General features: G+C 45.7%; 3 protein-coding genes across 4 annotated transcripts in view; all 3 read right to left on the reverse strand.

Annotated features, from left to right (window-relative positions):
• Positions 1–13,961, reverse strand: part of LOC117656481 (uncharacterized) — a 45,331-nt gene extending 31,370 nt beyond the window's left edge. The window contains exons 1-2 of the mRNA XM_087885232.1: positions 13,412–13,961; positions 12,696–12,809 (exon numbers count right to left, since the gene is read on the reverse strand). Of these exons, the coding sequence (XP_087741358.1) occupies positions 12,696–12,809; positions 13,412–13,753 (456 nt within the window). The 5' untranslated portion in view covers positions 13,754–13,961. The remainder of the gene's footprint in view (positions 1–12,695; positions 12,810–13,411) is intronic.
• Positions 9,788–11,762, reverse strand: LOC148115741 (zinc finger protein 605-like). Its single transcript, XM_087884092.1, is given in 2 exon segments — positions 9,788–11,109; positions 11,499–11,762. Coding segments are annotated over 2 exon segments (1,125 nt in total). The 5' UTR covers positions 11,656–11,762; the 3' UTR covers positions 9,788–10,141.
• Positions 13,962–16,635: 2,674 nt separating the features above from the next.
• LOC117658946 (neurotrophin receptor-interacting factor homolog) lies at positions 16,636–24,308 on the reverse strand. Of its 2 annotated transcripts, XM_034407061.3 has the most exons (4): positions 23,686–24,308; positions 19,845–19,958; positions 18,342–18,468; positions 16,636–18,013 (listed from the first exon to the last, which is right to left on the reverse strand). In XM_034407061.3, the coding sequence occupies exons 1-4, from the start codon at positions 23,980–23,982 to the stop codon at positions 17,568–17,570; spliced, it is 984 nt and encodes a 327-aa protein (XP_034262952.1). In that variant the 5' UTR covers positions 23,983–24,308; the 3' UTR covers positions 16,636–17,567. The 2 variants fall into 2 exon arrangements, with proteins under 2 accessions (XP_034262952.1, XP_034260536.1); XM_034404645.3 differs by lacking the exon at positions 19,845–19,958 and having other exon boundaries at positions 23,686–24,258.
• Between the last annotated feature and the right edge of the window lie 3,124 nt (positions 24,309–27,432).

Consider the following 27,432-nt stretch of genomic DNA (forward strand, 5'->3'; position numbering starts at 1 on the left):
TTATTGAGAAATACAAGGCTATTGACTTTGGAAGGATATTGTTAAATCGTGGGCGATTGAAGGAAGACTCGACACAATGTAACTGTAACTCTTTTATTTAACTCCAGAAACAGCAATGGCTATTCCAGCCCGGGCAGCCCTTTATATAGGTAGGAGCTGTCCACGGCTACAGCCACTGACGTGCCTCCAAATTTCCCGCTCTCAGGACTAATTCCTGATTGGCTTATTTAAACTGTTACTTGATATCTAACACTCCTCCCCCCTAGTTCAGTGTCCGCCAGTCCGGGGTCTCCTAGGCTACGTAGTCGCGTAAGTAGGCGGGTCGTTTGGAGGTTCGACTGGACCTGCGCAGTTCAGTTGTCCCGGTGCCTTCGGGTTGAGAGGTTGAGGTCCGCTGCTCTCTCTGTGTGGGCTCCGGAACTCTCTCGAACTCGGTTTCCGGCGTGGATTCGCCTCCTTCTCCCGCTTTACTTGGCTGTCCCCTCCAGCTCTTTTCGGCGCCTGTCACCTCCTCCGTGGTCTCAGGTACGTGCTCACTGTTATCTTCTTCTGGGCTGGTGTTTGGCATGTCCAGACCTGGCGTTTGTGTATTGGCCCGCTCTGCCACTGCTTGCTTGTCTTTTCCTTCCCCCTGGTTGTTGTGCTGGGGTTCACTCTCAACTCTCGTTAATCTTCCTCTGAGCTGGTTGATGTGCCTTTTCCAATGCTGGCCGTCTGTTGTTTGGACCCGGTAGGACAGGGGCCCCGTCACCTGGGTTATTGTTGCTGGTACCCAGAGTGGGTTTCCGCTCAGGTTTTTTGTGTATACTCTGTCCCCTGGCTGGAAGTCCCGGATTCTGCTCATGGAGTCAGTTGGCTTCTCTGTGCTGTACTGCGGGTGCAGTCTGTCCAGAGGGGATCTCAGCTTACAGCTCATTAATAATTCTGCTGGACTTCGGTGGGTCGTGGCGCTTGGTGTAATGTGCTGGATGGCCAATAGTTTATCTAATTTGGCCTGAATGTCCCCTGGGCCTAGTCTCATGAGCGTCTCCTTTGTAGATCTCACCATCCGTTCCGCAAGACCGTTCGTCGATGGTTTTTGCGGGGCGGATAACGCATGCCTTATTCCTTAGTCAGCGAGGAACATCTCGAAGGCGTTTGATGTGAATGGTGGTCCATTGTCAGAAACTATGAGGTCGGGAATTCCATGTATGGCGAATAGACATCTCAATACTTTAATCACTGCGTCTGCTGTGGTCGTTGTCATGAGTACTACTTCGAGCCACTTCGAATACGCGTCCAAGATGACTAGGAACGTATTCCCTTTGCAAGGCCCTGCGAAGTCGATGTGCAATCTGGCCCATGGTGTTCCCGGGTTTTCCCAGTCGTGGACGGGGGCTGAGTTCGGTGCCGCCCTAGACTCTTGGCAATTCACGCAGGAGGACACCCACGTCTCGATTTCTTTGTCCATCCCGGGCCACCACACGTAGCTTCTGGCCAGAGCTTTCATCCTCACGATCCCTGGGTGCCCGTCGTGGAGTAATCTGAGTGTCTGTTGTCTTAATGTGTTTGGAACAACGACTCTATCCCCCCACAACACCCCCCCCCCCTTAGTCCTGACAGTTTATTTTGCCTCCGTTTGTATGGCAGGAACTCTGGGCTTATGTCTTTTTCTTCCGGCCACCCCTTCCAGATCCAATTTAAAATTCGCGCCAGTATTTTGTCCTTCGAGGTGGCCCTTGCGATGTCGGCTGCAGATATTCGGGCTTCCTCCATTGTCTCGATTAGCAGCGTGGTCATCGCTGGCGCTGGATCCTCCCCCGTTTCTGGAAGTGGGCACCTACTGAGGGCGTTCTGCATGGTCGATTGATTTCCCCGGGTGGTGGAGCAGTGTGTAATCGTAGGCCGCCAGGAATTCCACCCATCTTAGCATTCTGGGCGAAAAATGGGGGGTGTTGGTTTGTCCCCTGCTATGATGCCTAACAGTGGCTTGTGGTCGGTTATTAGTTCGAAGCTCCGACCGTAGAGATACTCATGGAACCTTTTTATTCCGGCTACTGCGGCTAGCGCCTCTTTGTCCAATTGGCTATAGTTCCGTTCGGGTTTTGACAAAGTCCGGGAGAAAAATGCGATGGGGGCCTCTGTTCCGTTTGGCATCTTGTGGCTCAATACAGCTCCGATGCCGAAAGGGGATGCATCGCAAGTTAGTCTTATTGGTAATGTTCCGCTGTATTGCACCAAAATTCTGTCCGAAGTTAAGAGGTTCGTTATGTCTTCGAACGCTTTCCTCTCTCGCTCCCCCCATCTCCATTCTGCCTTCCTGTCCAGCAGCCGGTGAAGTGGTTCAGCAGTGGTAGCTTTCTGCGGCAGGAAGATATTATAAAAGTTAAGCAACCCCCAAAACGCCTGCAGTTCGGTTTTATTTTTTGGGGTGGGTGCTTCCTTGATTGCTCTCAGCTTTCCGGGGATGGGTCTAATTCCCGACTCATCTATCAAGTATCCCAGGAACTCGACCTGAGTCTCTGCTAGTTGGCATTTGTCCCTTTTAACTTTGAGCCCCACTTTCTGGAACCTTGTCAACACCTCCCTCAGTCGCTGCTTCAATTGAGCCGTGTCCCTTGCTGATATTAACACATCGTAGAAATATGAGACGACTCCTTCGATTCCCTGTAGGAGCCGCTCCATCAGGCTTTGGAATAGCCCGGGCACTACGCTCACCCCGAATTGCAGTCTCTTACATTTGAATGCACCCCTGTGTGTAATGATGGTTTGTGCTTCCGCGGTGGCTTCATCTACAGGCAGTTGTTGGTATGCTTGTGCTAAGTCCAATTTTGCGAAGATTCTTCCCCTCCCCAGGGAATGCAAGAGGTGTTGGACTACTGGTATGGGGTATGCACTTTGTTGGAGCGCCTTATTTAATGTACTTTTATAGTCTCCGCACAAGCGTACTGACCCGTCAGGTTTAATCGGTGTCATGATGGGGGTTTCCCATCTCGCGTGGTCTATCGGCTCTAAGACTCCCTGCGCGACCAGTTTATCTATTTGTTCGTCTATTTTTGGCCGTAGCGCAAAAGGGACTCTCCGGGGTTTGATTCGGATTGGGGCTACCTGGTGATCTAAATTGAATGAGATTGAGGACCCTTTGTACTTGCCTAGCTCGTTGTTAAACACCTCTGCGAACTCCCTCATCAGGTCCTCCTCCCAGGTGTCGTTTCCGATGTGGTCGACGCCGGTGATGGCTAGCCCCAGTGGCTCAAACCACTCCATGCCCAGCAGGCTGGGCCTGTCTCTGTCCATAATCGTGAGGGGTAGTGTGGCTTTGAATGTCTTATAGGCGACGTTGAACTTGCCAATGCCTACCACAGGGATCCGGTTCCCTTGGTAGTCGATGAGCGTGAGGCGCTGTCGTTTGAGGTCACGGGCTGTGATGTGTGGCAGGAGCTTCTTGATTGTTGTCCAGGATACCATCAATAGGCTGGATCCTGAGTCCACCTCCATTTTGCAGGGTCTCCCCTCGATCAAGACTGTCGCCGCCATCTTATTTGGTCTTCCCGCGCTGGCATGGCCGATCACGATGGTTTGATGGGTTTCGCCTTGATCCGCCCGGTGGTCATCGTTTCTTTGTCCTTGCCCAAACGGTTGTCTCTTCCCACTTGTCTGGAACTTTCTGTTGTTCGTTGGCGATCGGGGGGGTCTGGTCCTCCTGGAGGCTGGCTGAGATGCCCTGCAGACCCTCGCTATGTGCCCTTTCTTTTCGCATCTTTGGCAGATAGCATCCCGGAATCTGCATTCGGCTCTCGGGTGGTTCCCTTCGCATCCCGAGCACCAGGCCTCTCTCTTCCCCTGTTGTCTCTCTTTACGATCGGCTCGAAGGTGATGGACTTCATCCTCCTTGTCCTCTTCCTCCGAACCCGATTCCGCTCTTTCATAGTGCACGGCCGCCTCCTCCTTTACGGGTGGCCCACTTTTCATTTTCTTCATAGCCGCCGCCGATTTCTGGGATGCTTCGGTTGCGGATGCTTCTTCCAAGGCCTCCTTGAATGTAATTTGAGGCCGGGCCAGCAACCTACTCTGTAGCGTGAGGTTCCTCAGTCCCAGTACTAGACGGTCCCTCATGGCCTCTTCTAGGTTCAGGAAATCACACGTGGCAGCTATTTCTCGCAAGGTCGCCACGAATGCACTGATCATCTCTCCCTCTCTTTGGTCCCTCCGGTAAAACTCATGTCTTCTTACCAGGGATGATGCTTGCGGTGCGTAGTGTGCCTTGAGTATTTCCTGCAGCGTTGTCCAGGTCATGGTCTTCAGATCGGCTGGGGTGGCAAGTGCCATTTTAAACACTGCCGGGCCACAATGGGTGAGAAAAAGGGCTCTCTTCCTCTGTTCTGATAAACTCAGCAGATCGTTCGCCTCCATGAACTTATAGAATCGCTCCATGTAGGCTTCCCAATCTTCTCTGGTTGGGTTGAACGGAGCGGGCGGTGTGATTGCAGACATCACGATAGCCGATGATCTGACCGGTGTTATACGGTGGATCGGATGGGTGGCTGATGATTGCTTGGAGATTGATGTGCAGTCTTGTTCCTTCTGATCCCATCTTCGTCGCCAATGTTAAATTGTGGGCGATTGAAGGAAGACTCGACACAATGTAACTGTAACTCTTTTATTTAACTCCAGAAACAGCAATGGCTATTCCAGCCCGGGCAGCCCTTTATATAGATAGGAGCTGTCCGCGGCTACAGCCACTGACGTGCCTCCAAATTTCCCGCTCTCAGGACTAATTCCTGATTGGCTTATTTAAACTGTTACTTGATATCTAACAGATATGATTTACAACTAGGTTGGCATGCTTTCTTATGGTATGGAAAAAATCGAATACATGGATGCTTTCAGAGACATTGCATAAGGAATGGTTTATTAGCAGTATGGGAGAGAGTAAAAGAAAAACATTGTATGGAAATACCAATGTGGCTTTCAACAATAGAAGCGTTGACACATCCAAATATGGTTAACATGGATACGATTATAAGATATAAAGACATCTTGACAGAGAAGGGAGAACTAAAACAGAAGCAAGATTTAGAAAAACAAGGGATTGAGATTGATTGGTATACATGGTTGCAGATACAATCAAGATATGATAAAGATTTGAAGCAATATGGTTTTAATTTGGGGGAATCAGAGTTGGACCAGATAATGACTGGAAAGGATGAAAAAATGATTAAAAGACTGTACAATTATTTGTTGCAAATTAGATTAGAAGATGAAGAAGTTAGAGACAATGATAACAAGGGCGAAAAACTTTGCTTATGCAGTAGAATTAGAAAAATGGCAACAACTATGGGAAAGGAATAATAAATTGACAATGGCGACTGCATTTAAAGAAAATTTATATAAAATATTTTACAGATGGCATATGCCACCAGAAAGATTAGCAAAGATGGTTAAAGATAAATCAGCCAAATGTTGGAAATGTTCACATTTGCCGGAATCATATTATCATATGTGGTGGTCATATATAGAAGCAAAAAATTATTGGTCTAGAATACAGACATGGTTGGAGGAAATGTTATACAAACCTATAGAATTAAAATCTTGTGATAAATAAGGTCACTGATCCACCACCAGCAATTTCCAACTTTCAGTGCTTATACCTTTTCTCCTGTGTAACTACATGGATGGTAAATAAGATTCTAGTACAAATCAAAGATTGTTGCATGTTCTATAAGCTTCCTGTCATTTCTGAATCCTTGGATGATGGTGAGGTTTATTAACAGAGTTGGAAGGGACCTTATAGGTCATCTAGTCCAGTGGTCACCAACCGGTGGTCCATGGACCACTGGTGGTCCGTGAGAAAATTTTGGTGGTCCGCGGAGAAATTTTCGTATTTTTGCATTTTTGCAGGTGGTGCAATATGGAAAAAGGAGTGCAGCCATCGCCGTCCAGAATGAATGGTGCTGTTGTGATGGTGGGGGAGGGGGCGGCACAAGTGGGAAGAAATGGCGTTTGTGATGGCTGGAAGCTGCGGGAGCGAAGCACTACTTTCATTTGCACGACAACAGCATTCCGCCTCGGTATATTTGCGCCAACCAGTGGCGCAAGGCAGCCCTCATCTCCTGCCGCCTGGAACTCGGAGTGGTAAATGGTGACTGGTCCGGGGAGCAGCCGGATTTTGCTCTCCATTGCAGATGCCAGATCAGCTCCCTGCAAGCTCTTGTCTCTCGAGGAGCCTGACTAAAGTTTCCCGCACCACTTCAGGGAGTGCTCCTCAAGAGATGAGAGCTTGCAGGGGGCCTATCTGGCATCCGCAATGGAAAGCAAAATCCGGCTGCTCCCTGGACCAGACACTGTTTACTGCGCTGACTCCCAAGCGGCTGGAAACAAGGGCTGCCTTGCGTCGCAAATATACCAAGGTGGAATCCTGATGCTTACACTTACAGCAGAGTGTACAGCAGACACTTACAGCAGAGAAGCTGGATTTTGCTCTCCATTGCAGACACCAGTTCGGCCCCCTGCAAGCTCTCATCTCTTGAGGAGCCCGACCAAAGTTTCCAGCGCCGATTCAGGGACCGCTACTCGAGAACTTGCAGGGGGCCGATCTGGCGTCCGCAATGGAGAGCAAAATCTGGCTGCTCCCTGGACCAGTCACCATTTACCGCTCTGAGTCCCAAGCGGCAGGAAACAAGGGCTGCCTTGTGCCATCGGCTGGCACAAATATACCAAGGCGAATGTTCATACCGCACAATTTCAAATAGTGCTTCGCTCCCACACTTCTTCCAGCCCTTGAATGAGAATGAGAGAGAGATTTGGGGGAGAGAGTGAGAGAAAGAGGGGGGAGAGAGAGAAGGGAGAGAGAGGGGGAGAAAGAGAAAGAGTGGGAGAGAGAGAATGAGAGAGATAGTGGGGGAGAGAGAGAAAGGGGGAGAGAAAGAGAATGAGAAAGTGGGAGAGAAAGAGAATGAGGGAGAGAGAGAGAAAGAGAATGAGAGAGGGGGAAAGAGAAAGAGGGGGAGAAAGAATGAGAAAGAGAGGGGGAAAGAGAATGAGAGAGAGTGGGGGAGAGAGAAAGGGGGGAAAGAAAATGAGAGGGGGAGAGAAAAAGAAAAAGAGTGGAAGAGAGAATGAGAGAGGAGGGAGGGAGAAAGAATGAGAGAGAGAAAGAGAGGGGGAATGAGAGAAAGAGAATGAGAGGAAGAGAGAGGAAGAGGGGAATGAGAAAAAGAATGAGAGAGATAGTGGGGGAGAGAGAAAGGGGGAAGAGAAAGTGGGAGAGAGAATGAGAGAAAGAATGAGAGAGAGTGGGGGAGAGAGAAAGAGAATGAGAGGGAATGAGAGAGAAAAAGAGAAGAGTGGAAGAGAGGAAGAGAGGGGGAATGAGAGAGAAAGTGAGAGAGAAAGGGGGAGAGGCAATGAGACAGATAGTGGGGGGAGAGAGAAAGAGTGGGAGAGAGAGTGGGGGAGAAAGGGGAGAAAGAATGAGAAAGAGTGGAAGAGAAAGAGAAAGAATGAGAAAGGGGGAGAGAGAAAGAGAATGAGAGAGAGAATGAGAGAGTGGGGGAGAGAGAAAGAGGGGGAATGAGAGAAAGAAGGGGAGAGATAAAGAGAGAATGAGAGGGAAAGTGGGAGAGAGAAAGGGGGAATGAGAGAAAGAGGGGGAGAGAGAAAGAGGGGGAGAGAGAATGAGAGAGATAGTGGGGGAGAGAGAGAAAAGGGGGAGAGAGAAAGAATGAGAGTGGGAGAGAGAGAAAGAGGGGGTAGAGAGAATGAGAGAGATAGTGGGGGAGAAAGGGGGTAGAGAGAAAGAAAGTGGGAGAGAGAAAAAGAGAATGAGAAAGGGGGAGAGAGACAATGAGAGAGAAAGAATGAGAGAGAGAATGGGGGAGAAAGAGAAAGAATGAGGGGAGAGAGAGAATGAGAGAGAGTGGGAGAGAGAAAGAGAGGGGGAATGAGAGAGAAAGAGAATGAGAGAGGGGGAATGAGAAAGAATGAAAGAGTGGGAGAGAGAAAGAGATGGGGAAAAAGAAAGAGAGAATGAGAGAGGGGGGGAGAGAAAAAGAGAATGAGAGAGAAACAGTGGGAGAGAGAGAGAGAGAGAGAGAGAGAGAGGAGGGAGAGTGCCTGAAGGACCCCATCCCGTCACTGGGAGTCCAGGTGCTTCAGCAAGCAGCGCGCTGATTCGTATTAGTGGTCCGCAAAATTTAAAATTATGAACTTGGTGTCCCTGAAGTCCAAAAAGTTGGGGACCCTTGATCTAGTCCAACCAACCGCCTAACCATTTCTGACAAATGGCAGCCCAATCTTTTCTTGAAAGTCTCAAGTGATGAAGTTCCCACATCTTCCGAAGGCAATTTTTTTTTTTTTTAATTTGATTTATATGCTGCCCTTCTCCGGAGACTCAGGGCGGCTTACAGTGTATTAAGCAATAGCCTTCATACTTTTATATATTTATACAAAGTCGGCTTATTGCTCCCACAAACTGGGTCCTCATTTCACCTACCTTAGAAAGGATGGAAGGCTGAGTCAACCTTGAGCCTTGGAGAGATTCGAACCAGCAGTAATTGCAGGCAGCTGTGTTAATAACAGGGTGCTTAGACCACTGTACTATCAAGGCAATTGATTGACTGTCAGAAAGTTCCTCCTTATTTCCAGGTTGAATCTCTCCTTGATCAGTTTCCATCCATTATTCCTTGTCTGGCCCTCAGGTGTTTTGAAAAATAACTTGACCCCTTCCTCTCTGTGGCAGCCCCTCAAGTACTGGAACACTGCTATCATGTCTGCCCTGGTCCTTCTCTTCACTAGACTAGCCATGCCTAGTTCCTGTAACTGTTCATGTGTTTTAGTCTCCAGTCCCCTAATCATCCTGGTTGCTCTCCTCTGCACTTTTTCTAGTCTCTCAACATATTTTTTATAGTCTGGTGACCAAAACTGGATGCAGTACTCTAGGTGTGGTCTTACTAAGACTTTAGAGTGGTATTAATACCTCACTTGATCTTGATTGTATCCCTCTATTAATGCAATTTAGGATTATATTGGCTTTTTTGGCTGCCGCTGCACACTCCTGGCTCATATTTAGTTGCTTGTCCACTAAGACTCCTAGATCCCTCTCACAGTCACTGCTATTAAGCCTGATTTCACCCAGTTTATATGTGTACTTTTGGTTTTTCGTACCTAAGTATAGGACTTTACTTTTCTCTATATTGAATTTCATTTTGTTAGATAGAGCCAGTGTTCAAGTCTGTCAAGATCCATCTGGATCTTAAGCCTATCTCCTAGGGTGTTAGCTATTCCTGACCGCTTTGTATCATCTGAAAATTTGGTAAATTCTCCTTCTATTCCCTCATCTAAGTCATTTATGAAAATATTGAGGAGTACTGGGCCAAAGATGGAACCTTGTAGTACCCCACTGCTTACTTCTCTCCGTGTAGATTTGGACCCATTAAGGACTACTCTTTGAGTATGGTTTGTCAGCCAGTTACAAATCTAACTGATGATGAAGCTATCTGCAATGTATTAAGTCTGCTGAAGTAGGAAGTAACATTCTGTTCGTTGATTGGTTAAGTCACCTGACAGCTGACACAAGAGCTGTCAGGCAGAGTTCCAAGCAGTTTCAGTTATAGCTGTGGCAGTTAGCCCAGCTGTTGTTAATAAACGGTTTATTACATGATCTTCGCATTGTCCATCTTCCTTGATCCAGCCAATACATTTCACTATCTATCCCACTTTTTTCTAGTTTATGAAGAAGTAGGTTGTGGTCTACTTTGTCAAATGTCTTGCTTTATTGTTGAGAATAAAGCTGAATCTATGGATTTCATTTATTTTTCCTGTGTGGATACTTTTATGAGAAGTAAGCACGCTCAATGGTTGTCCCACTTCTCATGCATTTTTAATTTTCTCCTGTGGGGATGCCTCTGTGACAACTACAGATGCTATAGTCATTAAAGCTCTTTTCATACTTGATGCACTTACATTGCTTTGCCTGTGTCAATCTTTTTATGATAAGTAAAAAAATTTCTCTTTCCTCACTCCAGGCACATACATTATTTATGCCGTGTAATTCCTTTGATGGTGATTAAGAAGAGTCTTCCTGCTGAACCTCTTACCACATTCCGTGAATTTATACGTTCTCTCCCCAGTGTGGAACATTTCATGACAATTAACTTTCTTTCTAAGTAAAGCTCTTTCCACACTCCATTCATTTATATGGTTTTTCCTCAGTGTGGATTCTTTTATGACGATTAAGATTTCCTTTTCTTGAACAGGTCTTTCCACATTCCATGCATTTATATGGTTTCTCTCCAGTGTGTATCCGTTCATGAAGACTAAGATGTCCCTTCTGTGTAAAGGTATTTCCACATTCCATGCATTTATATGGTCTCTCCCCTGTGTGGATTTTTTCATGACAATTAAGATGTTCTTTCCGGGTAAAGGTCTTTCCACATTTGAGGCACTTATGTGGTTTCTCTCCAGTGTGGATTCTTTCATGATGATTAAGATGTCCCTTCCGTGTAAAGGTCCTGTCACATTCCATGCATTTATATGGTCGCTCCCCGGTGTGGATTCTTTCATGACGATTTAGATGTGCCTTCCGTGTAAAGGTCATTCCACATTTCATGCATTTGTATGGTCTCTCCCCTGTGTGGTTCCTTTGGTGGTAAATAAGATGAACGTTGTTAATGTCCGTACATTTATGTGGTCTCTCCCCAGTGTGGATCCTTTGGTGGAGAATAAGTGTACTCTTGTTAATGAATCTCTTTCCACACTCCATGCATAGTTTCATCTCTCTGCTCTGACTGGAATCCCTCCCAGATTTTACAAAGGTATGTGGTTTGCTTTTGCTGTATTTTTCATACATTTTCCCTTCAGTCTGGTTTATGCCATATTCATGTAAATCAAATTGATTTTTCTCTTTTTTCTCATGTTTTTCCTTTTGCATTCCTTCCAGGCCTTGCTGGGGCAGGAAGCTAGGGATTCCAACAGGAACAGAAGTGGATGACATCTCCCCTCCATTTTCTGAGTGCCTCCTGTCTTGTCTTCTTGTGTCCTCTTCGTGGCCAAATATCACTTCTTCAACTTCACACTTCTCTGTCTTTAACCTTTCTTGCTTGCTATTCTCATATTCCAGCCCATCATCTCCTTGGAAAAAAGAAAAGAAATATTTCTGTTACAATTAGAATGGTGAAGGGGTGTGTGTCTCCCTCTCAAAATCATATGTTCTAGGTTTGGCACTAGCTATGTGTCTAGCTAGGATGTGAAGGCTGCAAACTGTTATCTAAGATATCCTGATGGTATACAAAGAATTTTTCAGCCAAGAAATATATTAAGGCTTTGGTGCTGATTGGGTCAATCTGTTCAGCCACTGCCATGGAGCATCTAGGACATTTTCAGAGTCTATGGTGAGTATTTCTGACAAGGCCTTAAGGAGGGATGATCACCTTAAGCATCTGAGTGTAAATAGCTAGTCATCCTCCACTGAAAAAAAACCTCCCCCAATGAATGGAAGCCAGAGCAAAGCTTGGCCTTACCCAGAGCAGCCATATTGTTCAAATTTTCCCACATGACTTCTCTGCACAAGGTCTTCTGACCAGAATCTAGCAGCTCCCACTCCTCCAGCGTGAAGTCCACAGTCACCTCCTCAAATGGATCAGATCCCTGATAAAGAAAATGTTCCTTGGCAGACATTACCAGGAAAGACTTGCAAGTTTTCTCTCTTACCGCACAAAATGGAATCAGAAGTTCACAAGGAACTCAACTGACATTTTCTTACTGGAAACAGATTTATGCCTGTATCTCCATGTTGTCTTTGGGGCTGGGAAGCCATAGCTCCACAAATCATGGCTTAGATGCATCCCGGCTATGGAATAGCAATACAGCCACCATTGCAGTGTTTCCCACTGGGCCTGAATAACCCAACAAGGAGGTTTCAGGGAGCAGAGTCCCCTAGGCTAGCAAACTCCTAAGTAAAAATAACACACCCACTAGAAATTTTTCCTAACCTATTTTAAAATGTTGGCAATGAGCCTAGAAATCCCAAGTCACTTGGCCAACAATCTTACTGTTGCAGCTATTTAGCATTCACTTAGGGCTTTATTCTCAAGGGATTCATGTGGTTTTTAATCTTATTCCTATTTGTTAAATTCATGGGCTTCATTTCTAACTAGTTTTCAGCACTCTTCTGAAAAATATGACCTATTAAACTCTTTCCAGCAAACAAATTTTCTAACAATTTCTAATTTTCAGATTGTCTAATACAATGAAGCCTACAAATTTTCTCTTGTTTGCAACTCAGGAACAATCTTGAACACTGAGTGTGATTCCGCAGGACATTCGGGGGGGGGGGCGGGCATTGAGTTCAAATGGACACAGATTCAGCATTTGATGGTAAAAGCAGATCATGAAGAGATGGAGTTTGTACTCCATTGCTCTCAGAAGAAACCTGCACTTACCTGAAGACGCTTTTATTTCATCAAGCGGGCCTCGCCTAAATTTTCTCCCTTTTAAATGAAAATTTTAAATTTTTAAATTTAAATTTTTAATTGTATTTTAAAATTATGGGTATTTTAAATTATGGGTATAAATTCAGCCAAATTTATTTAATTTATTTTATTCGATTTTAAATTTTGTATATTTATGTGTTTTATTTCATGGCTGTACACCGCCCTGAGTCCTTCGGGAGTAGGGCGGTATAGAAATTCAATAAATAATAATAATAATAATAATACCTGGCAAGGAGGCCCCAGTTGGATCCTCCTAAAAAGCAACTCCTGAGAATGGCTGGATGGATCTCCTCTTTCCTGAACCTCTGTGGAGATCTCCCCCATGAACGGCTCCTGCACCTGACAGAAGAGTCTGGTTTATAATCCACTTTCAGAGAACCATAAACATATTAGTTTGCTTGCCTTACTTTTTGCCTCTGTACCTGTATTTCCCCAACCTAATTCAAAGTTAGAGGACTTGGGGACTCTGCTCTCTATGTGGCTGCTATTTCTGGGTAAATGCTGGTCATTTTAGATAGGTATTGGACTTAAAAATCTCTGTTGAAATAACTAACAAAACTGCTATGAAAATCCCAAGTACCCACATAATGAAGAACTGTTCAGGGAGACACTACTGTTTCATTAAGTTTAGAAGACAATATTGTGTGAAATGACTGAAAAAAACCCTACAGGTTAGAGAATTCTCTGAGAATTATCTCCAAAAGGAAACAAGCATTTCAAGAAACAAAAAGATTCCAAGAAGAAATTAGTTCTCCAAATACTGGATCTTTCAATGCCTGCAATGAACTGATGTAATGGCAGTCAGCAGGCTAATTCTGCACTTGATCCTGACCGGCTCAAGATTGACAGCCTTCAATCTGCCATTACATCAGTTCATTGCTGGCATTGAAAGATCCCCGATTCTCCCCTCCTCTGCCCATTGAGCTGCCTCCCCTCCTCACCTGCTGCCCCTTTGGCGGCCCTTCCCTCTGGGCTTGGCTGAGCAGGAAGCCTTCGGCCAGGGCCACCGCCTGGGAACAGCTCTCGGCCCCGCACTCCCTCACCCAGCTCGCCATCTCCGCGGGCAGCAGGGCCAGCAGCTGCTCCAGCACCACCAGGTCCAGCATCTCCCTTTTGCTGCTCCTTTCCGGCCGCAGCCACTGACGGCACAGCCGGTGCAGGCGGCTGCAAAGCTCCCGGGGCCCCTCGGCCTCCTGGCGGCAGCCATCGAGAGCGCGGAAGCGGCGGCGGCGGATCTCTGGGCTGAGGGCGCCCTCCATCCCTGGAGATTTCTCGGCCTCCATCGCGTCTCCTGCTCGTGAGCAGCCAAAAGAAGCCCAAGGCAGTCGGAAATGTTCTCCCGGGCCCTCTCCGCACTCCCTTCTCCGCTTTCCAGGAGGGGAGAAATGGGTGTCGAGCCTTCTGCGCCTGAGGAGAGCAACGGACAACCGTTCCCGCCAATTTGTTGCGCGCTCCTGGCCTCATGTGCCTCACCAAGGATTCCGAACGATAGATACGTGATTCCTAGAGGGAACCTAGGAGAAAGAAAACCAAAGCGGGCTTTCCTCTCCGGAGAAAGTAGAGCGGTTGGTGAAAAGCTCGCGCCTGCAGCCGTTGCTTTAGAGCGGCGGTACATTAAAAGGGGGGGGGGGAAGAGCGATGGTTCTCGCTGTCGCCATGCTAAATTAGACCCCTGTCCTCTGCCTTGCAGGAAAAATCAGGGAGGCTGAACTCAGAGATGGGGATTTTGCTTCGTCTCTGAGTCCAGCTCTGGATGGGTCCTCCTAAACATCGGAAGGCGTCTGGTAGCCCCTTTCCCAACTGTTTCCTTAAAAGCCAAGAGCTTCGTGAGTGAAGCTCCCTTCCCGACTCTTTGTTTTCTCATCGTAAAAATTATATCTTCCCGAGAGTTTTATTTGCCAGATGGCAAGAGCAGAAGGAAGGTTAGATGACTGAGGATCTCAGCTTAAGGCGGCATGCACCAATCCCTTTGCTTTTTCGCGTCTCTGTTTAAACGCTGAGCCTTGGAAGTAGTGAAAAACCAGGTGAAGGACAGATTATCTTCTTGGAGAAAATCTTACTTTATGTGGTCACTAAGAGTCAACACTGATTTGATAGCCCATAATCTATCAAAAGTCACTTGTGGAATGAGCCACTTTCCACAGTGCTGAAAACTTCGCGGGCAACTTTAGTTACTGCCTATTCCCACCGATCCTTCCTTCCCGTCTTGTATTTGCTGCCCTGCTGTTGCTCTACAGCTTCACTTCCAAAATGGACCACTGCTGCCCCCGCCCCACGCTCAGCCCTGCCCTCTAAACTTTCCTCCCAGCTGATTTGAGTGGTGATTGGGAAGCAAACCTGAGAATGGGGAAGCCACTCCATCTCCTGCCCATCTCTTAACTGTTTGAACTAGGCAGCAAGGGCACTGGGTGATGTGAAGGCTGTCCAGAGTGCAAGACATCCATATGGGAGTCTCGCACTGAGTTTTCCACCCGATTCTCATTCCACCTGGCTCTTGCCAGTGAAGTCAAAGTGAAACATAAGCGACAACCAGGTTGCAGGAGCAAGACCCCGGTTTAGCCCATCCGGAAGTAGGGTGGCCTTGTCCTGTGTCCAGACACCTTTTGCCTTTGAGGGATTGCTGCCTCCCCATCATCTGAGAAGAGGACCAGCCTTGAAAGAGCCACTCCTCAGCCTTCTCCAAATACAGAAAGGCCACCATATTTTCCTTTGTACATTCAGCAATCCCAGAACTCCCCATGGGAGAGGGGGGCATCCAAGGAAATCAGCAGGGCAATGTATGATTCTGGACTCAGAAAAAATGCCCCTCCTGCCATTGATGGTTTCCCCTGGCAAGAAGCCAGCTAGTGGGCACCAGCTAGATCTCTCCTTTCCACCTTCCTTGCTGAAGTTCTTCCTTCCCAGTCTGAGATCTAAACGCCTGGAAAGGCAGAGGAGGAACAGTCATGCAAGTAAACTAGTCCGGAGGGACCTCTGGGACCCACCAAAATAGTGGATTTTGGATCACACTTCCCAGTTGTTGGATTCAAAATTTTTTACTACCGGTTCTGTGGGCGTGGCTTGGTGGACATGGCAGGTGAAGGATACTGTAAAATCTCCATTCCCACCCCACTCCAGGGGAAGGTTACTGTAAAATCTCCATTCCCTCCTGATCAGCTGGGACTCAGGAGGCAGAGAATAGATGGGGGCAGGGCCAGTCAGAGGTGGTATTTACTGGTTCTCCGAACTACTCAAAATTTCCGCTATCGGTTCTCCAGAACTGGTCAGAACCTGCTGAATAACACGTCTGACTCTTTCTCTGGAATCACCTGGGCAATTCTTACTCTGTTCCTTGTTGCAGGACCAAGCAAACTGGTGGGGTCTGTGCTTCTAGACAAGTTTTATATCTCTCTGTCTTTCTTTCTGGGTATATCTTTGAGAAGGGCTATGGTTGGGTACAGAAGCTGTCTTGGATACAGGGTTGAGGTCCGCATTCCAGATCTGACAATCCTGACTGCAAGATCCATTTGTCAGGCCTTCAAGCTAGTCCAGATAAGAAGGTCAAGAATGAATAGTAGGCTCTATCTCTATTGTGAGACCACAATATAAAATCCAGCAACTCTGAAAGTATTTCTCCCCTCCCCTCCTTTTACTCTCTGGAAAACTAGGGTGAGTTTCTTCTATCATTGTTCCAATGCTCTTTACCCTTAGTCTCCTTCAGGGGACTAGGACCGTGTTGCCAAACCTATGGCATGTGTGCTACAGGTGGCATGCAGAGCTCTCTCTGCGGGCACGCAAGCTGTTCCCCCATGCCCAGTTCTGCCACGCATGTGCTTGCGCCTCCCACCAGCCAGTTGGTTTTTGGGTCTCTTCTGCGCATGCATGGGGGGGCTGGGTGCATGTGGGAGATGCATGCGCGCATGCATGAGTGGGGGGTTGTGTGTGTGGGGGTCATGTGCGCATGCACGGGGCATGCGGGGGGGTCGCACACACATTGCATTATGGGTGCGCGTGTGCTTTTGGCTCTCAGCGCCAAAAAGGTTAGCCATCACTGGACTAAGATATCTTTTACATTCTGCTTGTTCAGTCTGTGACTCTTCCCAAATCATTCCCACATACTATTACCCCATCCCTATCCGAGTTCCATGGAAGTCTTTTCCCATTGTTTGATAAGAAGAGAAACAGAGACATACAAAAGTCTTTAATAATAAGGTTTGCTATATTATCATATATTGCATGATTATTTTGAAGAATATCAGCTGAAATGGAAAAAGTGTCTCAACTAACTTTTGCAATAGAGGAAAGCAAGGGTGGATAGAGAAAGAATTGTGGCCAATCTCTGGAGCTTCTTACACCCCTCAGGGAGATGGGAGGTTAACATAGGCTTGAATTTAATGAATTATCTCAGAGAGGAAACAGAAGCATTTGCCTCAAGAAGAAAAGCATCATCCTATGATAAGTAAGGTCACTGATCCACCATCAGCGATTTCCAAATTCCAATGCTTATACGTTTTCTCCTGTGTAGCTACATGGATGGTAAATAAGATTCCAGTACAAACTGAAGAACTTTGCACATTCCATGAATTAATAAACTTCCTGCCATGTCGGGATCCTTAGATGATGATGAAGTTGACCTCAATCCATGGATTTATTTTTCCTGTGTGGATCATTTTATGTGAAGTAAGCACCCTCAGTGAAGGTGGTCCCACTTCTGAAGCATTTCTAATTTTCCCCTGTGGGGATACCTCTGTGACAATTCAAGGTGTTATAGTCATTAAAGCTCTTTTTGCACTTGGTGCATTTATCTGTTGTGTGGATCTTTTTATGAGAAGTAAATCTTCCTTTGCAAAGAAAGATCTTTCCTCATTCCAGGCACTTAGGTAATTTATGTCAGCAGTCCCCAACCTTTTTTCTCCCCACAGACCGGCAGTAGGTGGGAAGGGATGGGTTTTGCAAATGTAACCTAATCCCCTGCAATATGCAAACGAAGCTTCATATGCTTGCCTGCCACTTGCATGGCACGGTTCTCAATGGGCAGCGGACTGGTCCATGGTCCAGGGCTTGGGTGGCTCCTTTGGTGGTAATTAGGAGGAGTCTTCCTACTGAACCACATTCCACTCATTTATACGATCTCTCTGTTATGACCCAGGTGGTCAAGGCAAGGCAGGCCCCTAGAGCAAGGGTGTCAAACTGGTGGTCCACAGGCAGGTTATTAAGATCACTTTCACTGCTGAAATTCTTTCCACTCTGCTTACCAAGTTCCCTCTTCCTGCTCAGACTGGAATCCCCCCCAGATTTAACAGAGGTATGTAATTTGCATTTCCTGTTCAGTTTATTTGGTGAAGTAGGAGCGAAGGAGTTATTCTCCATAGTGTCTATAGCCGTGCAGTTTTTCTTTAGTCTGGTTTCTGCCGTATCTATGTAATTCAAATTCATGTTGTCTTTTTTTCTATATTTCCCTTTTCTCTTTTCTTTCTGATCTTGCTGGGACAGGAAGCCACGAACAACAACAGGAAGAGAAGTGGACGATTTCTCTCCTCCATTCTCATTCACAGACACATCAGCTGTTTGGGGGAAAAAAGAAAATTAACATTCTGATTAGAATTTAGAAGGGTAAAAGGGGGGAGGGTGTCTCCCCCTTCAAAAACATGCCAATCTGCATTGCAGGTTTGGTACAATCCACTTGTCTAACCAGGATGTTATATATGCAAATTCTTATCTGGGAGACTCTGATGGGCTTCAAGGAGTTTTTCAGCCAAGAAACATATTTAGGCTTTGGTGTTGATCAGTCAATCTGCTCAGCCACTTCCATGGAGCATCTAGGATATTTCCCAAATCTATGGTGAGTATTTCTGCCATGGCCTTATAGAGAAATGAACAGCCTGGCCTTACCCAGAGCAGCCAAATTCCTAGAAAACTCCTGCATGACTTCCCAGCACAAGATCTTCTGGTCAAGTTCTAGCAGCCTCCACTCCTCCTTCGTGAAATCCACAGTCACCTCTTCAAAGGCATCAGAGCTCTAGAAAGAGAAAAAAAAGTGTTCTTTAGCAGACAATCACAGGAAACACTTGAAAGTTTTCTCTCTTCCTGCACACAACATAAAACAAGACATTTGAAATAGACCAAATGGACATCTACTTTCAGGACAGATTCATGTCTTCCTGCCCAAAATAGTCCTTGGGGCTGGGAAGCTATAGCTGCACAAATCACGGCTTAGGTCCGTGATGGCAAACCTATGGCACGCAGAGCTCTCTCTGTGGGCACACGTGCTGTTGCCAGCTGCTCTTCCGGGTTCCATTGCGCACATGCATAATGGTTAGCTGGTCCGGCACGCATGCATGCGGTGGCCAGCTGCTCTTCCGGGTTCGTGCTGGCACTCATGCGCACGCCACAACCTGGAAGAGAGCAGCTGGCCGGTGTGCATGCATCGGCTGTCCAGTGCACATGTGCGTGATGGAACCCGGAAGAGCAGCTGGCCACCACACGCATGTGCACTGGCCAGCTGCTCTCTTCCGGGTTCTGGTGCTCGCACGCACTCCAGTTTCAGCACTCAGCGCCGAAAAGGTTAACCATCACTGGCTTAGGTGCTTCACAAGCCACCCTTGGGGAGCTTCCCACTGGAATAACGGGCTGGAATAACTCAGCAAGGAGGTTTTGGGCAGAAAATCCCCTAGACCAGGGATGTCAAACTCACGGCCCGCAGACCAAATGCGTCACGTGCTGACCCCCCCCACCCCCGCTTTAGGGAAGGGGGAAAAAGTCCCGATACATAACATGACGACGTGATGAAGTGAGTTTGACACCCCTGTCCTAGACTCACTTGCCCCGCTGTCCAAATTCCTGAGAAAACAGGACATAGCCACTAGGAATTTCTTTTCTAACCCATTTCAAAATATTGGTAATGTCCTCAAAATCCCAAGTCACTTGGCAAAAAGTCTTATTGTCACAGCCATTTAGTGTTGACTTACTGGTTTATCCTTCATGTGCTTTATTTTTGCCGGTGTATGTACAGTCACTTTACAAGGGAGATGGGTGGCATAAAATTTAATAAAATAAATAAATGAACAATACTTCTCAAGTATGTTTAATCCCATTGTTATTGTTTCAATTCATGACTTTTATTTCTGTCTTATTCGGACACTCTTCTGAATAGCATTAAGAAATATTAAACTCTTCCTACAAATAAATTACATTTCTAATACAAGATTCTCTGCCTGTGAATTGTCTCTTGTTTGCATCTCCAGAACAATTTTGAAAGTCAAATGTGTGACTCCTCAGGATATTCTGGGGGGACCCTCTTTTCAAATGCACACAGACTCAGCATTTGGTGTTAAAAGCAGCTCATGAATGGATGGAGCTGAAACTCCACTGCTCTCAGAAGAAACCTGCACTTACCTGGCAAAGTGGCCCAAATTGGATCCTCCTGAAAAACAGGCCTTGAATAGAGCTGGATCCATCTCCTCTTCCCTGAAGCTCAGCTGAAATCTCCTCTGGGAATGGCTCCCGCACCTGAAGAACAGCTTGGTTCATGATCCATTTTCAGCTGATGGTATCTGTCAACCCTGAAGCTGATCTGACTGAAGCCATTTTGAAGCTTCAGTGTTGCTGAAGTGGAGCTGAGAGATAGGGATGGGGGAATAGAGATAGTTGGGGTGTTGTAGCCAAAACAAAATACTTTCTTCTGGGAACCAAGGACATTCCCATATGTGGCCAGAGAGAGAGGAGGAGTGGAGTTACCAGGCAACCGCACAGCACCTTGATTGGACCATGTGACTGATTGTTTGGGAAAGGGGGAAAACTTTTACTTTTAATTAGATGAAAACCGCAGGAACTTTCAGAGTTGGTTTATATCCAATAAAACTATTCTTTGAGGAGTTCTACCTGCCTTAGAGTTTTGCTTGCTATGGATGTATTACTTGGAACCCTAACAGTATCAATGTTAGTATGCATTCCTTACCTCTTGCTTCCCTAACCCAAATTCAGAGAGAATTCAGGAACTCTGCTCTGTATATGACTTATATTTCTGAGTAAGTGATGAACAGAGGAGAGTGAGAACAGCAAGCTGTGTTTTTATGTACATAAAATGTAAGGGTGTGTTAGTTTTTTTCTTACTATTGCGGTATTATAGAGCTTATTAAATGTGGCTCTGAACAAGAGACAATTCACACAATCCAGATGCTTCTCATATCTAGTTTTAGATCACAACAGATCACAACATAAACACTGATTATTATGAGGCATGTGGATAACACCATGAAGGATACAGAGGTGTAAAGGAAGAGAAAGGTCAATTTAGGAAACAGAAGCATTTGCTTCAAGAAAAAAATAGTTCTTCAAATATGAGGAATTTCAGAAAAGGCTGTAGAGTGATATTTTTAAATCTCTTTGACTTCTTGCAGATGGGACTAGATCCCCGATTTCCCAATTTGAGCAGCATTTGCCTCAAGAAGAAATTAGTTCTCCAAATGAGAGGAATTCTTGAAAAGGCTGCACAGACATATTCTTAATCTCTTTGATTTCTTGGAGACATGGATAAATCCTTGGTGCTCTCTGAACTTGCTTGTTTTCCTGCAGATGTTTCATTAACCAAACTAGGTAACATAATCAATGCTAGTAAGGAATGGGGCTTACTCTCAGTTTATAGACTTAGACTTAGAATAACTTTATAGTCACTTTGAATGTACACTAATCAGCATCCATTAACATGAAATTTTGGTGCATACAGCTCTCAAAGGGTCACCACCTCCAATATACACTACATAAACATGAAAAAATAAATAAATACAAAATTATGCATGTACTCACATATATGATATGACACAGAGAAACAACACAGTCTAGTTCGGATGTATACATGTACATGGGGAGAAAAACGAATCCTGTGAATTTACCAAATGGCTGGCATAAGGAACAAAGCTGTTACAGAATCTGGTAGTCCTGCTAGAAATACTTTGAAACCTCCTCCCAGAGGGGAGCAACAGAAACAGACTGTGAAATGTGTGTGTGGGGTCCCTAACAATGCTTTGAGCTCTGAGCACATAGTGCTCCTATAATCTTCCTATAATCTTCTCGGCTGTCCTCACCACTCTCTGTATGGACTTTCTATGTGAGGCACTGTTGCCACCAAACCAAATAGGGATGCAGTTTGTTAAAACTCTCTCAACCCTGTCTCTGTAAAAAGTGGCCAGGACAGAAGGAGAAAGATGTGCTCTCCTCATCCAATGCAGGAAATTCAGATGCTGGTGGCTTGCCATTTCAGTGTTGGTGGGGGTGGTCTAAATTACAGGGACACCTATGGGATCACCACTTTCAGAACTTATAGCGAAGGTCATCATGCAACGTCTTGTAGCCAAAGCACTTCCACAAATACAACTGAAAATATGGATCATATATGTAGCCGACACCTTCACCATAATAAAAAGGACCAATTAGAGAACATCCATAGAACCATCAATAACATTTTTAAAGGAATCCAGTTTACCAGAGAAGAAGAAAACAACAACTCGCTACCCATCCTGGACATCCTGATCAGCAGAGGTCATAGTGGCAAACTAAAAATGCGACTGTACAGAAGAACCACCCATACTAACCAGTGCTTCACTTCCAAACAACCCAACCTCCCACAAAAGAAGCTGTGTAAGAACTTTATTTAAATAAGTCCAAACTCACTGCAGCAACCCCAAACAGCAGAAAAAGGAAATGGAGCATCTATACAAGATATTCCAACAAAGTGGATATCCATGAAACATTATCAAAAAGTCCCTGACCACTCAACCCAATACAGCACAACTAACACAAACTCTAAAAAGAATTACACTGCCATACATCAAGAATATCTCAGAAACCACCCACAGAGTACTACAACCACATGGAATCAGCATAGCACACAAGCCAACTAAAGCCGTTCAAAACATCCTAAGCAAACCAAAAGACCCAACAACTCCAGAAGAAAAAAAAAAATAGGAGTCATCTACAACGCACAATGTAAGGACTGCAACCACCAGTATGGAGGACAAACAGGCAGAAGACTGGCAGAACGCATCCACGAACACCAATTAACAGTCAGAAGACATGATGAAAATTCTTTAATTTCACAACATACAGACAGATTTAACCATAATTTCAATTGGGAAAAATGTGACTATCCTAGACCTGTCCAAAAACGCCAGAGGATTTCTAGAAGCCTGGCACTCTGACAAATTAGCCATCAGCAGACACATAGACACTAATAACATCTATAGACTGTGCAAAAGAGACAATCGACCAGCCCAAAAGGGAACAAAATGACCCAAGCACCTCTCCATCAGCAATCAGCACCCAGATCAGCATAAGATTAACTCCAAAGTTAACATCAAACCAACAATCGAGAAGTAAACAATACCCCATCAAGAAACTGCCAAAGAGCTAACAGTAAACAGCCCAACCAAAGAATCTTTAAGCCCACCCCCAGGAATCCTGAGAGGACAAGCCACCAGAATATAAACTGACAGCAAACCTCACTCCTTACTAGCACTGAGGATTTTACCTAATTTAGTAATGAAACTTCTACAAGAAAACAAGCAAGCTCATGATGTGCTGGCTGCTAAAACAAAGCAAGGTTACATTTGAAAGGAGACCAGAAACCCTGTGATTGTGCTGGCAAGAACAAAGAATGCTTGTTCACAGAGAATATGCACAAGTAACACTTGTAGCAATTCTAGGTGGCTAGAGGACTGATAACAGTAACAAAGAGTTAGACATCCTGCATAGCTGAGCTAAAAGTTAGGAATAGGGATGACCTGCAGCAAATAAAATGTGTATTAGATAACTCCTGGAGCATTCATTAGCTAAGGATTAGGAATAGGGCCGGCTAGAGACCAATAGAACCAATTGTCAGATCATTACTAAAATGTTTATTAGATGATATCTCTTTTTATCCCTCCTTCTGCTTTAGTGAAAACGTATAAAGCTTTCTTAATCTTTTATTCTTGGTTCTTGGCATTTTGGCCTGGACTCTTTTTCCTTAGAGCACTCCAATAAAAAGGCAATCAAAATCTGCACCTCGTGTCTGGCGTCCTTCATTGGCTTCGGCACCAGGCTCAGACCCGAATTGGGGACAACACTCAGAGACCCCAAGGACACCCCGCCTCCCCATGTCATCCCCGAGCTACAAATATTCTCCTTTATTGGCACATGGATAGATCTTTGATCCTCCCCTCCATCCTCAGCTCCCAGGATGAGCAGCACCCTTCCTCACCTGCCCCTTTCCGAACTCTTCCCTCTGGGCTTGGCTGAGCAGGAAGCCTTCGGCCAGGGCCACCGCCTGGGAGCAGCTCTCGGCCCCGCACTCCCTCACCCAGCTCGCCATCTCCGCGGGCAGCAGGGCCAGCAGCTGCTCCAGCACCACCAGGTCCAGCATCTCCCCTTTGCTGCTCCTTTCCGGCCGCAGCCACTGACGGCACAGCCGGTGCAGGCGGCTGCAAAGCTCCCGGGGCCCCTCGGCCTCCTGGCGGCAGCGATCGCCAGGAGCCTCTGGGACGAGGGTGCTCTCCATCCCTGGAGATCTCCTGGATTCCCAGGCAATCCGAGGGGGCTCCCATCAGCCTCTCTGCACCCCCTTCCTCCGCTTTCCAGGTGGAGAGAAATGGGCGTCCGCTGCTTCGGGGCTCCTGCGCCCAAGAAGAGAAACTGCGAATCGTTTCCGCCACAATTTCCCTTCGCGCTCCCGGCTCCGAGCGCTGCAATGAATGAATGAATGAATGAACCCGAATGATAGATACGCGCCGTCCTAGAGTGGCCCTGTGGTAGCAAGAGAACGAAAGGGGAAAGGAGCCCCGAACGATAGATATGCGCCGTCTAGAATGGCCCTGTGGTAGCAAGAGAACGAAAGGGGAAAGGAGCCCCGAACGATAGATACGCGCCGTCTAGAGTGGCCCTGGTAGCCAGAGAACGAAAGGGGAACCTGCCTCTTCCGGCCTGCCGGGAGGTTTTGTGCCGCTGTTCTTCTTTCCAGAGTTTGGAGCGGAGGTGTGGGGGGGGGGGGAGCTTCGGAGAAAGGTCCGCGGCGGAAACGGAGGCTGGGACGGCGTTGCGTGCAAAAGGCAGGGAAAGGACCGATGGCCTCGGAGTGGCCCCTCTAAATCAGGCGCTTCCCACCTCCCTGGGTCCTCCCTGCGCCGTGCAGGGAAGTCGGGGAGCCCCTCGGATTGTCAAAGATGGGGATTTTTTTCCCATTTACGTCGGTGAACCCAGGTGAAGATGAAAGGAAAGGCGCCCGGTAGCACTTTTGCCATTTATAACACATTTCCTCACCTCGCAAAACTCGCAAGATTCGTTTCTCTCGCCAGGTACTTGTGTATAACATCCGAACTAGACTGTGTTGTTTCTCCGTGTCATATATGTGGGTACATGCATAATTTTGTATTTGTCTGTCTGTCTGTTCATCCATCCATCCATCCTATCTATCCATCCTACCTACCTACCTACCTACCTATTTATCTATCTATACCTCTCTCTCCATTTCTATCTATCTATCTATCTATCTATCTATCTATCTATCTATCTATCTATCTATCTATCTATCTATCATCTATCTACCATTTCTACCTATCTATTTCTACGTATTTCTACCTACCTACCTACATCTATCTTCCTATCTTATTTATCGTATATATGTATCATCTATCCATCCATCCATCCATCCTATCTATCTATCCATCCTATCTATCTATCCATTCTATCTATTATCTATCTATCCATCCATCCATCCATCCATCCATCCATCCATCCATCCATCCATCCTATCTATCTACCTTGTTTTCCCCAAAATAAGACATCCCCTGATAATAAGCCCAATCAGGCTTTTGAGTGCATGGCAATAATGCCAAGCGCTTATTTCAGGGTTAAAAAAAAAAATAAGACAGGGTCTTATTTTCAGGGAAACACGGTATCTGTCTGTCTGTCTGTCTGTCTATCTATCTATCTATCTATCTATCTATCTATCTATCTATCTATCTATCTATCTTGCCATGTTTATGTAGTGTATATTGGAGGGGGAGACCCTTTTGAGAGCTGTATGCAACAAAATTTCATTTTAATGTATGCCGATTAGGGCACAATCAAAGTGACAAAGTTATTCTAAGTCTTAAGTCTACAGAACAAGAGGTTTGTGAGTGCATAGAGCGGCTAGACTGATGGGGGATTGAAATCGGGGAGGGGGGTATTGGAGGGGAAGGCAGATTGGATTTGGGGGGGCTGAAAAACAGAAGGGAAGACTTGCGCCTCTGCCTCGCCCTTGAAGTTCACAGGAGTGGCTGGACCGGTGACTTTCCTTGTATCAGCAGGTGCCTCTTCTCCCAAAGGTGCTTTTTCGAGAGGCAATTGGACTGGTTTTTCTTTGAAGATGTTTCAATTCTCATCCAAGAAGCTTCTTCAGCTCTGATTGGATGGTGGGGAATGGAAGAATTTATCCTCCTTGCAGACAGCTGGACATTTGCATTCTTTTAGCAAGTTGTTAAGGTCACCTGAAGATTTATCTGTGTCATCAGGGTCACCTGAGTGGTGCAAATCGGTGTGGAGCCTTCTTGGAACTGTTGAAAGGACTGATGTGTGTAGATGATGGTATTGTAGCCCTGCCCCTCTGTCAATTGAACAGCCCTCTCTCAACAGAGGGGAAGGGATACGACATCATCTATCTCCAGTCTACAACACAGTCCTTTCAACAGTTCCAAGAAGGCGCCACACCAATCTGCGCCACTCAGGTGACCCTAAGACACAGATAAATCTTCAGGTGACCTTAATGGCTCACAAATTTAAACATTTGCTGTAGGAGGGCTTTACCGTGCTGGTCAAGTATTATAGGTATTGTGGCTCTTCCAATGGGCTTTGGGTGTGGGCTTGCTATGAAAAGGGAAGCCCCCTGCTAAATTATGTATTTGCAATGTTATTATTCTTCTGGCATGGATTTTAATTTGTTTTTATTATTTCAGAGAGAATGTTTTTTTTTTAATTGAAAAAGTTTTACAATTACATTTTTTCCCCATTCCCCCCCCACCCTCCCTAACCTCCCTAACCCCCCCCTAACCCCCCCTTCCCCCCCGGACTTCCACAGAATATAATCCAAATCAAAATCCCCTTTTTATAAAACTTGAACCCCTCCACACCCAATATATTTTTTCATCTTGACAAATATTTCTATCTTTATATAATACTTTCAGTTAAAAGCTATCTGATACTTCCTAGTTTGATATTTGTTCTGCACATAATCTATCCACTTTTTCCACTCCCATTCATAAGTCTCTTGTGAGCGATCTTTTAAATATGCTGAAATCTTCGCCATCTCTGCAAAGCTGGCCATCTTCAATGTCCATTCCTCAATAGTGGGGATAACTTCATTTTTCCAATATTGACCTATCAGTAATCTCGCTGCAGTTATCATATACAATATCAACTTTGTTTCACCCAATGTAAAACCCTTGGCTATACCCAATAAAAACAATTGTGGAGAAAACTGAATTTTTTTCTTCAAAACATTCTGCATAACCCACCAAATTTTTATCCAAAAAGCCTTCACTTTCTTACAAGTCCACCACACATGATAATATGTAGCATCTAAGCAATTACATCTCCAACATTTTGGTTGAACATTAGGGTACATACATGACAATTTCTTAGGATCTAAATGCCATCTATAAAACATTTTATAAAAATTTTCCCTCAAATTCTGCAACTGTGTAAATTTAACATTCTGAACCCAAATTTTTTCCCATGTTTCCAACATCACTGGTTCTGCAAAATTTTGTGCCCACTTAATCATACAATCTTTAACCAATTCAGTTTCTGAATCCCTTTCTAACAAAACATTATAAAGCCTTTTAATATGCATTGGACCTTTCTCTTTTATATGTCTAACCAATTCTTCCTCATGTAACATAATACCAGTTTTTTGGTCCTCTTTCCATCTCAGTTGAAGTTGATTATACTGTAACCAAGTTAGATTAATCCC

This window comes from Pantherophis guttatus, chromosome 2 (assembly GCF_059756535.1).
Source record: "Pantherophis guttatus breed Tessera chromosome 2, ASM5975653v1, whole genome shotgun sequence".
NCBI lineage: Eukaryota > Metazoa > Chordata > Lepidosauria > Squamata > Colubridae > Pantherophis > Pantherophis guttatus.

Bases quoted from the DNA above. Each gene is read 5' to 3' on its own strand.
- LOC117658946 (XM_034407061.3), bottom strand. From the start codon at position 23,982: ATGGAGAGCACCCTCGTCCCAGAGGCTCCTGGCGATCGCTGCCGCCAG. The intron at 18,469-19,844 runs GTAAGTGCAGGT...TTCTCTTTCTAG, and splicing joins AATTTGGGCCACTTTGCCAG to AGCTCTGATGCCTTTGAAGA. The intron at 18,014-18,341 runs GTAAGGCCAGGC...TCCCCCAAACAG, and splicing joins TAGGAATTTGGCTGCTCTGG to CTGATGTGTCTGTGAATGAG.